This window comes from Athene cunicularia, assembly GCF_003259725.1.
Source record: "Athene cunicularia isolate RWA chromosome 13 unlocalized genomic scaffold, athCun1 chr13_part1, whole genome shotgun sequence".
Classification (NCBI taxonomy): domain Eukaryota; kingdom Metazoa; phylum Chordata; class Aves; order Strigiformes; family Strigidae; genus Athene; species Athene cunicularia.
Window position 1 is genome coordinate 19,185,822 of NW_020799117.1, and position 16,596 is coordinate 19,202,417.

The window sequence follows — 16,596 nt, forward strand, 5'->3', positions numbered from 1 at the left end:
TACAAAAATAAAGCAGAACAAGACACCCAAGCAATGGAGAAAGTGCTTCTGAACAAAACCGGCAGCGACGTTTATAATGACTGCAAGTATATACATATTCTGCTTCAACAAGGGTGGTGGGGATCTGCCAGTCTGAATGCTGAGCAGGGACACCACACGCCTTCCATACATAATGGTACAAAAATAGAATATAAGTATATACCACAGCTTTGTGAAATTTAGGGGCTTTTGCTAGACATTTATGTTATACAAAGATTTACATTTGGAAAAGTCGTTCTGCTATATCTGGCAGAAATTTCACAACAAATGGATCCCATATTTATTCATTCAATGATAATACTGAGCACGGGATAAAGCTCTTTTAAATTCAGAGCACTTTATAAAAATTAATTACTACTTAGTTCACCCTTCTGAGGTGGGAAGGTATTACACCTGCATATACATGAGGACACCAAAGCACAAATGGATTAAATACCTTGTTCAAGACCCCAGAGGCAGGCTTACTGATCACCCTAATTGCTGAAATATGTGTGCACACATGCATCTGTGTGCATGTTTAAATTGTCTTATCCTCTCCAGAGCCCTTCTTCCCAGCACACAGGCTTTTGCAGTGAAGCCACCCTGCTCAGTCGGTGTTTTCTCACTGTACGTGTCCCATACGTGTCTAATGAAAGGGAAAAAAAGGGAAGAGGGTTTTTTTTTGTGGGATGTATGGATAGGGATAAAACCTGGATTTCAAACAGCCAAGGAACAGAAAACCCATTGTTAAAAAGCTGTGCAGTGTTACATTGACAGTTCTTAATCAGATTGCCACTGAGCAGCATTTCACCAGCCCACACTGGAGCACAGCAGACCTGGGATACCACGTGCCAACAAATGTTATAAAATCTGTCCCTTGACAAGCGTACAAAGAGAGAAAGGGCTTCTGAGCTAGTGACAGAGACGCATCACCACCTGCAATGTGACTGGCAGCCCACTCGACCTGCTCCAGTGAACTGAAAGCACTTCAGCCACCACTCCCATCGCCAGCTGGTTTGGTGATGGTGTCCTGTCCCTGTGTTGGGTCATTGGGTCTGAAACTCTTTGTGTGAACACCAGCAAAAGCATGCATTGTCATGGGAACAAACAGGTATTTTGAGTTTCTGCAAGGCTTCTGTCGGTGCTGTCAGGTGGGGTTTCAGAGGGATGCTATAATTAGTTATCAGCGTGTTACCTGGATGGATGGTTTGCCACTGATGTGTGGGGTAAAACACTTCCAGGTCTTCAGGATCAGCATCATCTTCTGTTATCGGCTCTTTCCTGCTGTCATCTTTTATGTCGCTCTCTTCTATTTTTGTAAGGGCAAACTCCTTTCGGATAGAAGAGATTCAGCTCATTAGCAATTGCATCTGGGTAATTTAGTGCTGGCTGAGAATACAAAATTTTTTCCCTCGCCAGCAGATTTTTTTTTTTTTGACATCCGAGATTCTTTCCACATGGTTAAATTTAGATTTAAAGTATATTAAAGGTTAAACATGCATAACTAGCATGACATTTGTGCTGAACAAAGCAACGCAGCTTATTTCCTATTCCAGTGCAGGCTGCAGGTTTAAAACAAGCTTTTGCAGAGCCTCACCTATATTACAGTCAGAGCCAGAAGCCCTGACTATTATTAGGGTTGTGTAATGTTATAAGACCCTGTTTTCCCTTGCCTAAAAATATGTCAAACTTTTAACTTTTTCAGCTCAAACTTTCCACACGAGCGAAACGCCTCAAGCACTGGTTGTTGTGGTTTTTCTTTTTTTCTTAAATGCACTTATTTCAGGCTTGGAGAAGATTTCAGCTAAAATAGTTCAGCTATTTCCAAAATAGGACATGAGGAAAACACACCGAATTGCCCACACGATAAAAGTGCGAGCATCCTTTTCTCCACCCCTTCCCAGTGTCCTCCAAGTCTCTTAAAACAATGAGGCAGCAATTTAATCACCACCTACGTTGTGAGTGCAGCATGCGAATGGCAGAGGTGTGGTAGATCAAGCTAGCACAAGTGGTATGACATTACGGAAAGAAAAAAATGAGGATGAAAAGCAGGAAAAAAATCCTTGCTGTGAGGGAAACCTCGCTGTTCACTGGAAAGTCTCCCTAGGGAGCTGGTGGGAGTCATGTAAAACTGCAAGGGATAGAATTACTGAGAGTACATAGTAAGTAACGACCTTGTACTATCTCACACCAGGCTATTAACTGCTCGGGAAAGCAGGTCTTTGCTATTCTGGTTTTCACAGGCACAGATAAGCTGGTCCAGGCTAATCATCCAGACAGCTCAGTTTCTGTTGATGGGAGTATTATCAGATTCTGATATTGCCAAGAACACCACCACTGAATAATTTCAAATAACCCGCCTATAGAGAAAGATTATTTCTAACTGCTAGCAATCAGAGTAAGAGTTCATGAAGTGTTTTGATATTAATCTTAGAATATTTTCACAGGGGAAAAAAAAGAAGTCAATTAAGAGGTGAACTGGAAATTTTAGGCCATGTTCTGCCTTCATTTCCACTTCTTGGAAAAAAATGTGTGCATATTTTCTTGCAGAATCTGAGTGCTCTGCATATAAATATCCATTATCCAGCCTAGCAGAGTGTTTCTGAGCAAGAAAAATGTCAGCCTGAGCAAAACACATACAATTAGCAGAGAGAGTGGTAACATGTGAAGATGGTTAGCAAACCTATAGAATGTTTTTATTTTATCTGTCAAAAGGCATTGAAATTTTGGAAATACACTGGAAAACAGAGCTTAAATCCTGCTTTCACTTAGTGCATCAGAGGCTTGAAATCGTTAAAATTATGACAAATGGTTAAAATTCAGTAACAATCATAAGCATAAAAAGCCAGGTTCTACTGATGAAAATCAATGTTAACATTTTCTGAGCCATGACACAACAGGACTAACATAGATGAGTCAGAGCAGTTATTCCATAGTTTATTTACACTACTATATTATTATCCAGGAGGGACTTAACAATACAGGCCATTGTAAATTTACCAACAGTCCTCCAAGTGTTCTATCTGTTGAAACACATAACGGAGATGGCTGATGTTTACCAGCTCTGTTCATGCCGTGGTCTAAATGCTCAGTAAGGATAAAAGGATGTGACTTGGTTCATTTAAATGTTACTGCCACTGCTTGGCCCACAAGTGCTTTGCAATACCCTGTTTTCATTAGTACTTCTGGAAAAAATGGGCAACAACACACAAGCAAGTCTTCATTTAAGCAGAAATTAAGTAGAATCTTTTTTGTTTGTTTGTTTTCGTAATTAAAACAGTAGAAAGAAAGATATTTTCTAAAGAACAATGGAAATTTCCTTAAAGGCAAAAAGTCTTCTTGCTTTATCAGTGTGAAATCAACTGCAATAAGCTGAAAAGCCTCAGCAAGGAGGGTCTGAGACAAGCTGCAGTCTGTTTGCAATGAAGGAGAGACACGGCCACCATGGAGCCATTGTAGGAGGAGTGCAGGAGAAGGTGATGGAAGAGTTAACCACCCATCGCCTTAACCCTGCCTGAACCCCAGTGTCAGGCTGCCTGCCAAGGAGGGCACTTATCACTGGGTGGCTGTCCCAGGTCTTGTTCTCCAGCTGGGATGTCTGTGCTCCATCTCCAGCCTCCTCACCTTCCTCCCTGAAATAAAGATGAATTATCTCATTGTTATGTGAGTCCAGGTGGGCCCAGGGCACTGGCCTACAGTGCTTATACTGTAATCTGTGCCTCGTATTTGCTGACAGCGCAGCCCCCAGACAGCTACACCACACACCCAACAGACCAGCAAGCTGCAGAGCAAAGGCAGGAGCGAGCCTCCAGAGACATTGTGGGGTCAGTGATCCGTGTTGCTGGGAAATCCCCTGTTTTAAGCCACAGTATCAATTCAACTATAAAACCACCACACCCTACTGCTCCTGCTTCCTCAAGGAAGCTTTCCAGATCTGCTAATCTAGCAGGAGCTCCACCTGGGGCTCAGCAGAAGAATCCAAACCAGGGGAAGTTTTGCACACCTGTACCAGTGCAAAGGGGAAGACTGCGTCCACCTACCTCAGCTGCAGCTTCAACATTACACTGCAACTAGCAAAATCCATGCACATGGGATGCAAGGACCTGGAAGGATGCTGGATGCTCTTCTAAGCCTGACTCACTTGTGGTGACTCAAAAAAGGCACAGCTAGGAACTAATCGAGGCCATCTCTTCTGCTCTTCTTGCCACTAGACAACATAATTAGCTTTGCATCTTGCCACAGGGGGAACGTGACAACTCCAAATAGAAAATGTGACATCTAGCAAATAAGAGAGTTGCCCAAATTGCACTGTTACTGTTGCACTCCCTCTGGATTGAGCATATTCTGGATTTCCTGGGGTGGGACAAGCAGTTTTAAGAAAGAATCCCTTCTGAAATGTTGTTACTGAGGACTCATTGTTGAGGAGAAGTGATTCACCAATCCTACTGCAAAACCCTACTTGGCCCTAGAGAGAATCAGGTAAGGCTGTGGCCCCACCTGAGACTCCAGTGGGTGGACAGCCCTTTGTGAGTGCAGCTCGCAGCTGGAGCAGCCAACACTTACAGGAACTCTGTCGCTCAGGCTTGACTGGGAAAACACGGCCGAAACCACCAAGACCAGCAGGTTGAATTTGGCAGCGGTAGAGAGGAGACCAGCCCAGTGAGACATTGCCAACAGCCTGAAATTCAAAGGAAAACAAAACCAACAATATTTTAGTCCATGTTTTCACAGGTTTCAGCATTCTTTACACAACATTTTGCAATGCAGCACAGGTTCAGGGGTGCGACACCGCAGGAAACAGAACACTTGGAGGTGTTAGCACACGGGTCCCATCAGGGGCAGCCGATAGCAAGGGCTGCCAATTTTGCTGCTAATGGAGTTTATGGCAGGTAAAGACAAAGTAGCTTATACTGACCCCTCAGGGGCTTATATCTCTCCTGAAAATATGAAGACACCTGCAAGTCTTGTTTAAAATCACTGTATTAGCGCCATGGGTGAAAACTGCAGAGAAAAATAAAAATCAGTGCAATACTGAAAAGGTTTTTATGCCTGTGCTGCATTTTAAGCACAGAAGTAGCTGTGTTAATTTAAATTAAACAACTAGCAGCCATCAAAAAATCAGGAGTTCATCTGAATCCATAGGTAGGTTTTTCTTGAGGAAAACAACATTTTGCAGAGGTCAGCAAGGTTTACTTGTTGGTTCCTGCAGCACAAGGCTTTCCCCGCTGCCCAGAGCACCGGCTCACCCGAACTGTGAGCCCAGGAGCCAGCTCTGCCCGCACTTGCAGTGGACCACAAAGTAGTCTTGGGGCATACAGCAACCCCAACCGACCACAGACCAGCTACTGAACAAGAAAGGGGGGAAAGAAAAAAAAAAAAGAAGGGTCCTGCTCTTGTGGCTGCCAGTCACCCTGTTACAGAGCTCACCTCCCTACCACTACGTGTGTAACCATGCTCACGCACACACGTGTCCCCGCTGCCTCACAACACGAGGCTTTGAATCCACCTACGGCGCTCAGCTCGCTGCTTCTCACGCTGGGTTAGGGAACGGAGCAGCCTGCCAGCACACAGGCTGGAGAAGCGTTTCCTTTGATTGGCTCTAAATTTACATGCTGCTAAATTAAACTAAATGAGGTCTTTTGAAAGAAGATGGGACTGATTAGTTCCGTTCAAACACTCCTTCATTACTCATCCCTCCATCAAGTCTGCCCTACTCCTATCCAGGTTTTAAAGAATTTCCTCCCATATATGCAGTCCTAAATATCGTTCTTTCTGTATTTGTTGTCCATCAGGATGTCACATCACATCGCAGATTTTTTCTTTCCTTGAAGCAACCATCTTCTATTCCACAAAGCAGAAAATACCCTCACAGGCACACCCAACACCAACTCACACCACCAAAAGACCTCTGCCCCCAACAGACTTCAGGGATACGGAGGGAGTGGAGTCCTCCCCTTTCACCCCTTTACTGTTACACTGTCTCTGTTAGGTTACTTATTCCTATTCCTGCTTGGTTATTGCTTTAGCCAATAAAAAATATAAAAGGCAAAACACCACATCACACTGGTCAGTGGTGAACATCTAGAGAAAAGTTGCTGAGCAGGGAGCACAAATAGTGCTGCAATATATTCTGATGCTAGTCTGATGCACTGAAAGCAGCACCTGGCATTTCTGACCTGGTGCTTGATATCCTCCTTCAGTGTCATCCTCTTTTCTAAAAGGTCAAAGAACAACCTCAAGGACTCACAAGCCCTTATTAAACTACAGTTGGAGTAGAAGAAAAGGTCTCCATTTTCAGAAAGCAGACAAAGACAACCTGTGGCTAAAAGCCTCCATGTCTCTCTTGGGGAGATCTAGGCTTCTGAGCTGGAAAACCAGAGCAAAATTCATGGGCTCAACCTCCATCTGCTCCCAGAAGATCAACGTACCCTTCTGGCCAATGCTACAGTCAGGACTTCACTAAGACTGACCACAACACACAGTCCTCAACTCACCTCAGAACAAACTGCAGCTTTTTACATAAGAAACAGTTTCTTGGGGTTGGGGTTTTTTTAGTTAAAAAAACAAGTGGCGAAACAGGGATAATGAAAAGCAGATGTATCCCTAAAACTTTACCTGTAAGCCTGGAAATAAAAAGAGAAGAAAAGAAAGAAATCCAACAAAGCAGCAGCTGAAAGAAAACGCACACTCCCATAAAAATAGAGCTCACGTGTACAGAGAAGGCTGGTAGCAAATGACAGTACAGCCTCTTTAAAGCCTACAACCTCATGCCTGCCTGGAAGATGACATCTGCACAACAATTAGCAGTTTGCTTAGGTCCCAGGTAGGCAGGAGAAGCTAACATGTGAAACATGGGGGTTTGAAGATCCTGGAGAGAAGCCTGCACAGGCTGACATCTCGTTACAAGACAGACGTACAGGGATGGCATGAGAGGATTTCCAAACCAAATGTTATGTGAATACAAAGCATTTTTAGAAACGATCCTTGCAGCTTGCAAAGCAGAAAGGGTGGTAGCTGTGACCCCACCTGCAGGGGGAGCATTTGCTCTGACTGAAGGACATATTATTTTGGGTCCAGCAGCACCCACGTTCAGCTGCAGCTGGTCAGCACCAGAACCACTACAGGAGGACCACAAATTCCCCTTGTGCGAAGTGGGGTGCTGGGTTTTTTTCCAATACTCCTTGTATGTCAAAGAAAATCAGGTACTAAGGAATGAGCAAAGTATCACACTCAAAGAAGCCTCTGTTCCTGGCAGGTCCTCCTGTCAGAGCAGGCCATGTTCTCAGCTTCGCAGCGCAGGCAGGTTCTGCTCCGCAGCTCCAGAAAACCCTCTCTGCACCAGCGGGCACAGAAACACTAGCATTGCCATTATGTTCTCTATTAGCAGGGGCATTTTTACTGATTTTACTAGCTGTGCATCAGCAAGTGCTGCACAGCCCCGTGAAGGTGGTTGCCATAGCCATAGGTGACAGTTCAAATCAAGTCAGTGAGAGGAACATATTTCATTAACACGTTCTGCTGCTGGGTACGCACCATTCTTTCACATCCTAACTCAAACCCCACGCTGCGTGTACTGTGCCACTCCAATAAATCCATCTGAAGCCTCTTCTGATTTATGATCCGCTGCTCCAGGAGAGCACACAGACATCCCGGAGAGCTCCCCAGCCCCCTCACTAGGCTCTGGTTATATGGCCAACTGGAAGCAATAACCATAAGCTAAACCTTGATCTCATCTGGGGGTCAAGGGAGCAGTACAGGAATTACAGGTCTTGCAAAATTGTCTGCAAATGTACTAGTTCAGGCCAGGTATCTGTCCACCCACCCTTCAGTGAGATGGCCGGTGGTAACAAAAGTGCCAACAGCACGTTGTGTGTCTATGAGCACAAATAATTCACAAAGCTCCCCTGGTTGAGCATAGGGCAGTGCTGAAAGAACAATCAAACGATCAAAGACATCAAAGAACACAGCCCAGACACCCTCCAGCTGAACTGGCAGCACGAATACTTCCAAGCACTCAAAGCCTCTTAGGCTGAAGCCAAAGTTTGATGGGCAATAACAGTTAAGGAAACTATTTTAAAGATAGATGTGTAAATTGGGATGTCTGATTGAAGAGGTGCACTCAGGACACATACTGCAATCAGCTCCGAGTCAAGATCCCTGTTCAAACACAATGTCATTTTAATGACACTGGCATCTATGGCCGAAACCAGCATGACGTGCTAAGTGATGTACAATGCAATGGAGAAAGAAAAAGAAATTTAGCTGTCCTGACCTGAAATTTTCTTCCCCTGAGCAACAGGGTCCCCAGGTTTGTAATGAGCACCCATTTTTGCTGACTTGCTACTGAAGAGCGGAGCAGTGTCAGTCAGATGCCTTGGAAACATCCTGTGGCTGGCAGTCCTGAGGATGACGATGACTGTGCAGCTACACCGACAGGGGAAAGAGGAGGTCTTAATCTGAAATTCAGCCTCTTCGTAAAAGAGGAAACAGCTGGTGGACAAACAGAGGATTGCTAGGAGGCCACAGGACACTCTGCCCTTCCCTGTTCATTACAGTCAGGTCTGCACAACCCTTTGCTTTCAAAGAGATGAGCAGGACCAACCTGCAAATATCATCATCTTCTCTTCTTCCCAGAGGCACAGAGACATGAGCTCCCATTGAGTACAAAACACGCTAAGAAAAGCCAGCCTGGAAATACTCATGTGTTGGGGGACATGTGCCCAGATGACCACATGTGTGCTGAGCAGGTGTCAGTCCCGAAGACCGGCTTCAGCTCTCCCTGCCTTGACTCTACTTGGACATTGCACCGTGGCTGCTGGTATGAGGCACGGTATTTCTTGATTTCCTCTGGAAATGGGAGCCATGAGTAGACAAACTGCTCCTATTAAAACCAAATGGCCCTCATGAGACAGAGCATAGGTCCTGTTCTTCCAAACACATCTACCCAGAGATGGTTACCTGCAGCACTTTTAACATGGAGAATCCAGCAGGAATATACGAGCCAAGTGGCAACATGCTGCAAAAACCACAACGAGCTACCAAACCTTCCACAATGTGAGCGTTCCCCACCGCCTTCACTAAGAACAGGACTTGTGAGTCTCTGATACCCCTTTTCCCCTCTTAAAAGCCGTCTTCACCTTCTTTGCATGCTTTTCCTTCCCTGTGACAAGGCCTAGCAATTAGTTGTACTTGCCCTAGGTGCTGTGCCTAGGTGAGCTGCTGTGGCTCTGCACAGCTGATCGACAGGCACCTGGGAAGCACCAGGGACCTCCTGCTCTGTGCGTCTGTCTGAGCTGCCACAGACAGGTCCTGCAGCATTTCCAAAAGGAGGCAGGAGTGAAATTTCAACTTCATTAAAGCCAATGCTAAAACTACAAAGATCCTGGAAGAGACCTGAACACACCTGACTGATCAAAGAACTGGATCTGAATAAAAATTAATAAAGACAGAATAAAATAATAATAACCAACCTAACACCTTATGCAGAGAAGAAGAGTCCTGAATGACAAAACCAAACATAAAGAGAAGCTTCCTTCCAGGACCCATGCAGTGTTCCTGATGGAGCCCCAATTTGTTTGTCCTTGATTCTCCCAGGACAGACTGGGCAGAAACAGACTTCTGGCTCTGCACAGCCTCGTTCAAGGTCTGAGGTTTCACCTGCTTCTGCCGCGCTCGGGATGCTCTCAGCGGCCCTGCTCCTCCCAACGCCCTGCCATTGGGAAAGCATGCACATGCATCCAGCAAGTGTCCCCAGCTCCACGCAGAGCCCATTGCACTGGGAGCACCCAACCCTGGCCAGAAGGTCCCATCCAGGCTCAAAGCACCATACACATGGGTGAAAGACAGGACAGTGAGCACCACTTGTTTGCAAACACCCTCACACTACCAAGATTTCAGTGGAGAAGGCATAGCTGCAATACAGACCGTCCCGTTAACACTGCTTATGAAATTGCTTAAAAAAAACATTTATTCTTTCTGCTTGCTCCTCATCATTTACTCCTACCAGGACTCTGCTCTGGCGTGTTAAAAACACTCCTACACAAGGGAAAAGTTGTGGGAACACCTTCCCGTATTTGGCTGCCTACAGAGAACCCACGCAGCCAGGAGGCCATGCTTTTAGGTTTACAGGAATAAATTGTGGCTCAAGCTCTGCTGGTTAGGCACAGCCTGCCCCCAAGCAGCAGGTCCTGCTCTGACCTGCAGCAGAGGCACCACTCTGAATTGGGACCAGTGCATGGGGAGAAATTTTGACAGGGGGTGGTGGGGATGGGGAGGGAGGAGAAGCATAACCATGGCAGAAACACGTGCCTGGCATCTACCATGCAGCCATGTAATTTTTATAACTGCCACTAATAAGTACAAACAATAAATATTAATAACCCCTACAGGCTACCTGCTTAGCTGTCAGCGAACATCAGCCCCTCTAAAGGCAGCTCGGCTACAATACCACCTAAAGCTGGCCCTTCCAACAAGCACTGCCAGGTGCCAATGCAAGCGAGAGCAGAGCAGGGACGTCTCCAGTGACAGGAGACAGCACAGCGGTGCCCGGGCAGGGTGAGGGCAGCTCTCGGTACCCAGCAGCTGCACCAGCACTGGCCACGGCTCCGCACAGGGGCAGAGGAGTGGTTGTTGTGTCCTTTACAAATAAAGCTGGCATCGCCCCTTCTACCCAACCACAGCAACTCCAACCCTGTTTATACAAACAACCTCACACAGTTTAACATTAAACATCGTTTAGCCTATCAATTAAATTTACTTAATTAGTTCCTTCAGAAACCAGCGTTCACAGAAAATGCTGCTCTCCAGAGAGCAAGAGCACAGCTTTATACTTTGGTGGTTTGAAGCCTGAGCAAGGCTGCCATGTCCTCTCTGTCCGCTCATTAGTGGTGATGGCAGCGGGGGCCACTCTCCACTGTGGCTCAGCCAGTGCCCCGATGCCATAGGCCACGGCCAGCATGTCTCTGGCATTTCTCAGACAACCTGGCACTGGAGAGCCCCAGCTCCAGGATGGGGAGGATCTTCTGCTCCGCTCATGATGGACTGTACAAAACCAGAGTGTGCCTCAGATGAGAGGACTGAATTTATCATTTATTACTTATAAATAATTAATTCATCTGAATTTCTGACAGCTGCTCTCACAGGGCTCCATGACCATCTGCACAAGCACACGTCACCCTCACTCTGCAGAGCTTCAGGGCTAGCTAACTAGTCTGGTACAGACTTCACGTTCGAGTCTGTACCAGAGCGCAGGGGGTGATTTGCACCAATTTAGGACTTGCCTGAAGATAAGTGACACACAGGGACCTTCAGAACAAACATCTTTCTGAAAGCTGCCACACTACCTCACCTCAACCACACGAAACAGCTTTCCCCTTCCTCATCACCTCCCAGTTGCCTCAAATCCCAACTGAAAACACCTCTGCTGCCCATACCTATTCCCTTCTTCTGCTCCTTGCTGCAATTACCCATGCACAGCACACAGAATTGAGTGATATTTTTCTCCCCTCACATGTATCCATCATTTCCATCAGCCCGTTTGCAAGGTGATGCCTTGGCTCAGAGTAACCTGGGAGTCGGTCAGTGTTCAGCACTTTTTACCCGCTCTGTTTTCCCAAGTTTGAAGAATCTAACAGGAAAGCAAGCACACACTGCACTAGCCAGGTGCACCCTGATGTCCTGCTGCAGTTGGGCCCATGAAAGTCAAAGATTTAATTGGCGTGCTCCTAGACTCTCTGGAAACAGCTTTTTGTATCTTCCAAGTTCCTGCTGTTCGCTCATGGCTCTCGCATCGAATAACAACCTCCTTCCCCTGTCAGGTGCCGGCTTCCCTATAAAGAGCCTCAATTAAGAGGTCAAAAAAAAAGGAAAATTCAGGCTCAGTATTACAGAAATCTGACACTGATGTATCAGGCACACAACTCCCACAGCAGCACCCCCACCACACTGCCTGTCCCAGTACAAACATCTGCCCCCTCAGCCTGTCCCCGCCAAGACCCCGCTGCCGGCGCTGGCTCAGCCCGGGGGTTTCCCATCAGGACTGCGATCCCTCCTGGGGGTGCCGAGGGCACCCGCTGCCACCCCGCAGAGCACCCGGCGCAGAGGTGGGCAAGTGAAGGGCTTCTCTGGCAGCCCTAGCGATGTGCCAGAAACGGTAAGCTGTGAAGTTTATGAAAAATGCATTTCCCCACCTCTCTGCAGTGCACCAGGTGGCCATGACAGCTCTTACTCGATGGGACAACCCACGGGTACGGGTCACAGCAGAGAGCAGCTCAGCACATGGGCAGCAAACATACAGCTTGCCCACCTGGCTACATGGCCAGGACTAATGTGGTATCATAACCTGTGGGATTAATTGCACAGGACACCTGGTGGGATCCCCAGCTCAGGACCTCCCTTGCAAGAGAGCTGGGCTCCCCCATGTTTCCAGTTGCGTGGCGAGTTCCCAGCTGAAAAGCCACTGGGATCCATCTCATGGGCCAAACCCACCCAGGAGCTGTCATATCAGCCAGCCACTGTCACCAAAACCCAGAATAAAGCCCTTAACAACTCATCCTTAAACCCTCCCCTGCAGGGAAATAAGGAGCTCTCCAGGGACAAATGTAACCTGCTGCCAAGCAGGCTCACTCGGGACTGCTCCTGGCTTTGCCCCAACTCTCTGCATAAGACCAAGCAAGTCGTTCCTCACACCAGAGCTCAGTTGCTCCACTCCTGAGACAGATGCCACAGTTATAAATAAGGGAATCACAGGGCTCCTTCCACTAAGGTCTGCAGTAATATCTTCATGTGCTTGGATGAAAGGCATTATCCAAGTTTGCTTATTTTTATCACTGCATTAGTACTTTTAAAGTGGTCTCAGAGGATGCCTTTCACAAGCAATTAAAAAACTCTGGGACAGTAATGATCATGAAGAGAGAATGGAGACACTACCAGTACTATCATCTAGAAGCAACTCTCATTATGATTTCTGTTCTTCTACAGGCATTTCCCACCAAGATTAAAAAGCGAGCCTAGCTCCCTGAGCATAAGAGCCTTCCCAGTCCAAAACCAAAGCAGAACAGCCAGCCAGCAGCAGGCAGCATTCGTTCAGCAGTTTTTTTCCTAAAGAAATTTAAAATAGAAAAGAGCTCCAAGGGCTGTGAATGCAGAAGTAAATGCACAGGCATGAGAAACTGAAAGAGAGCAGAATTCCTTCCCTCTCCTGTTCTTCATCAACTCCCATTTCTACTTTGGGGACTGTTTTTTTGCCTTTCTGCTTCCAATATGGTTACAGACTGACATGTGTTTATGCTGCAACCAGGATCAAGATGCTCCAGTCTTCACTGGTCCTTGGGCACTGTTCTAAGCTTAATAAAAACCAGGGAAGAAGCAAGGAAACTGCTTGCACACAAAGCACCATCGAATGCAAGGAGTCCACATCTGAAAAGTACATTTCTTCTCTCATTGCTTGTCAGATAGGGAGAGCTATTTTAGATGTTACTTGTAGCAACATATGGAAAAAAGTAGTCAAAAATGTGACAGTGCAGCATCCTGAGTGAGCATCAGCAGGCCTGAGTTCCCCAGCAGAGGAGGTTTCACGGACCCCTCTGGAGGCCCAACTGACATTATTAGATGACCCAGATGATCTGCAGGGGCTGTGACCTTCCTGCTGTTGTTCTGCCTTTTGCCTCATCAGCCTCCACTAAGCAGAGCTTTGATCACCCAAGTGACTCCTGGTTCAGAAAACTTCTTTCCTCTTGCTGCCTAGACATGAAGGATGCTGAGCTGGAGTTCCTGAGCATCTCTGTTTCACACGGGCAGACTTTGATGTTGTACAGAGCACCTGTCTCTGCAATTCGTCTGGTCTCTTCAAACAGCAGCAGAGCCACGGCTTGTGATCTGTGCAAAAGAGCGTTTTCCTCGGGGAACAAAAGTCACGCTGGCACTCGTCTGCACCTTGTCATGGCAGAACAGGCTGTATTGGTGCTTCAAAGCACTCCTCAATCCTTATGACACGGTGACAAATCAGAGAACTTGCCTCTGTACGTCTCATAAATCCCAGCAGAAGTTATGAACAGCATTTCTGCGACCGCCTTGGCCACCACAGGGCCCTGCATGTGCCATCAGTCACAGTGGCCACAGAGCTCAAGGGCTGCAAGGTACACGTGGATCCTCTCCACAGGGAAGGCTCAAGCAACTGCTTCACCATGGACACTGAACCGCGAGTCACAGGTGCCTCCCCAGCTCCATGACCGTGCTCACCGCTCTTCAGAGCCCTGGGTTCGCTCAGGAGCAGCACCTTAGCTCTGTCCCACTGCCCCTCAGCCACAGCAAAGCCAGACTCCAGCAGCCCAAAACCTGGACTGGAGAAGAACAGAGATGTGACCAGAATTGAGTGGTTTTCCTCCACAATTTTCTCTTCCTTCCAAGGGACAACTGTGTAACCTCAGCACCTTTCAGTGCAGAAAGACAAGACCCACTGTTTCTCATGTGGAGCTTGGACCAACAGCAAGAGACCCAGCCACCTAAAAGGAAGGTTCTTTTTTTGAAGAATACCCTAGAAAGAGCCATTTTGTGGACTGACATATCTCAGTAGCTGTCCACGAAGGGTCCTTTCTTTGGCAGTCCCGGCTGCCACTGTAGCTGATGCCGCTGCAAACACCACACAACACACCCAAGCACTGGGAAGGAGCAGCCAAGGATAGAGTGATTTTCACTCTCCATTTCTTGGCCTTTGCTGTACGGCTACTTGCCAAGCCAAGGAGAACTCTAAAAATCTCCCTGCCTGCTCTGTGTGCTAACAGTAGGCTGTTAGCCACTCACACTCTTTAAGCTCCAATTAAAGATGGATCTGCAGCACCTTTCTCTCTGCTATGAGACAGCAGAACATCCTGAGCAGCTTCCTCTACATCCTGGTGGTGCCACAGTCTCATCTTGACACATCAGGTGGGGAGACCACAAGTCCATCACAGGACTGCCAGGCCACAGTTCCACAGTGGGGGGCTTCTCCCATGAAGACCACAGGCTTCAGCTGTCCTCTCCTGCAAGCAGATTTTATCACACAGTGGACAAACTATTCTGCAGAGCTTCTCCATCAGCTGGTATCTAAATACAGCTGCCACGTGAATCCAGGCTGTTTCAATGACAGCCTCCACAGTGACTTCCAGTGACCGCAGACATCGCACATTGAGACAAGTTTTGGCACCAGCCCCAGTCCAGGGACTGATAAATCTCAGTGCACCCATAACCAGGCAGGGATGGTTACTCACATGGAGAAGGGTTTGCAGCATCAGGATCAGACTGCATATTTTTTCTGAGGCAAGGACCCTGTCATAAATGCATTAAATAGCACATTTATTATGCTATTCAGGAATAAACAATAATTACAGTGGTCTCCAGTCTCCATCTCTTTTAGTCTGTACTTAAAGAAAGAGCAAAAAAGGGACAAAAGCAAACAGTGTTTCCACAAAAATCTCTGAACTGGCTTTTAGTTGCTGGACAAAAGAGGGCCAGCTGCTGAACTGCTTCCCTTATTGTCCTGTCGAATTTCTATTTCATAACAGCAGTCAGGCACTGCAGGCAAAGCACTTCAGGAGGCAAAGCACAACTCGGGTGGTTGAGTAGACCTGACCTTCAGTCTTCTGCCTCATCACAGTGTTCCAGGTGTGCCATGACTCCCCAGAAACATGCTGCATGCAGTGCTTTCTTCTTTAATCATAGGGTAAGGAGCTCTGAGCCAGCCCAGGCATCTGGTGGGCTCTGTGTGGCTAAGGGCTTTCAGATGGCACTGGAGGAGCCAGCACACACCAGTGGGTCCATACACACACAGCTAAGATGCTCTCTCACAAACACATTTCTAGCACACATAACTCTCCTTTTCATCAAGGAGTCAGTCCTGTTTCTGTAGAGATTTACAGAGAGGGTTTTTTTTTCAGAAGCAATAATAGATGGACAGCAGGAAAGAGGAGAAATTAATGAACACAGTAATTATTCCCAAAGTTGCAAATAGGAGCGATTCCTCACCCTGAGACAACCCTGGAAAACAAGATTAAAATGCTTAGGGGACAAATTCTCAAAACTGCAGGTAATAGAACAGATGAAATGTATTTACAGTATCTCACAGGGGACATGTACTTTTTATTCTGCTGAGGAATGTAATATTCCACTCCTCATTAGACTTAAAAGGGTGCCCTAAAAAAAAAGCAACTTAACAAAGCGTCTTTAATGGCAACTGGGTCTGGTTCCAGAAACGCAGGCTCTCTTCTTCCCCACACACCGAAGTGCAACGAGAAACACAACAAGCATCTGCAGGAACACCCAGAACAGAAGCAGCATTAATAACCTATGCAAATAGCACAGTTTAACAACCAGCAAAAAGGAGGCTGGAATGGGAGGTGAGCTAAAACAATGCTCCCTCCACTGACACATTCTAGGAGGAGGAGAGCAGACTTGCCTTTCTCAACTTCCTTGGTGCCTGCAAAGCCACGGCTGCCAGCTAACAGACTGCGCCTGAAGTACCCGCCAGCAGAAACAATTTGTCATGTGTCAAATCAAATAAACTCTTATGAGACCACTGTACTCCCTGAAGCAGACGGCTGCCAA

At 46.9% G+C, this 16,596-nt stretch overlaps 1 protein-coding gene across 2 annotated transcripts in view; it reads right to left on the reverse strand.

Annotated features, from left to right (window-relative positions):
• The window catches only part of SIL1 (SIL1 nucleotide exchange factor), a 100,774-nt gene that overhangs the window by 70,869 nt on the left and 13,309 nt on the right, over positions 1-16,596 (reverse strand). For both annotated transcript variants that reach the window (XM_026858550.1, XM_026858548.1), the window contains exons 2-3: positions 4,582-4,696; positions 1,214-1,349 (exon numbers count right to left, since the gene is read on the reverse strand). In XM_026858550.1, the coding sequence (XP_026714351.1) occupies positions 1,214-1,349; positions 4,582-4,686 (241 nt within the window). In that variant the 5' untranslated portion in view covers positions 4,687-4,696. The remainder of the gene's footprint in view (positions 1-1,213; positions 1,350-4,581; positions 4,697-16,596) is intronic.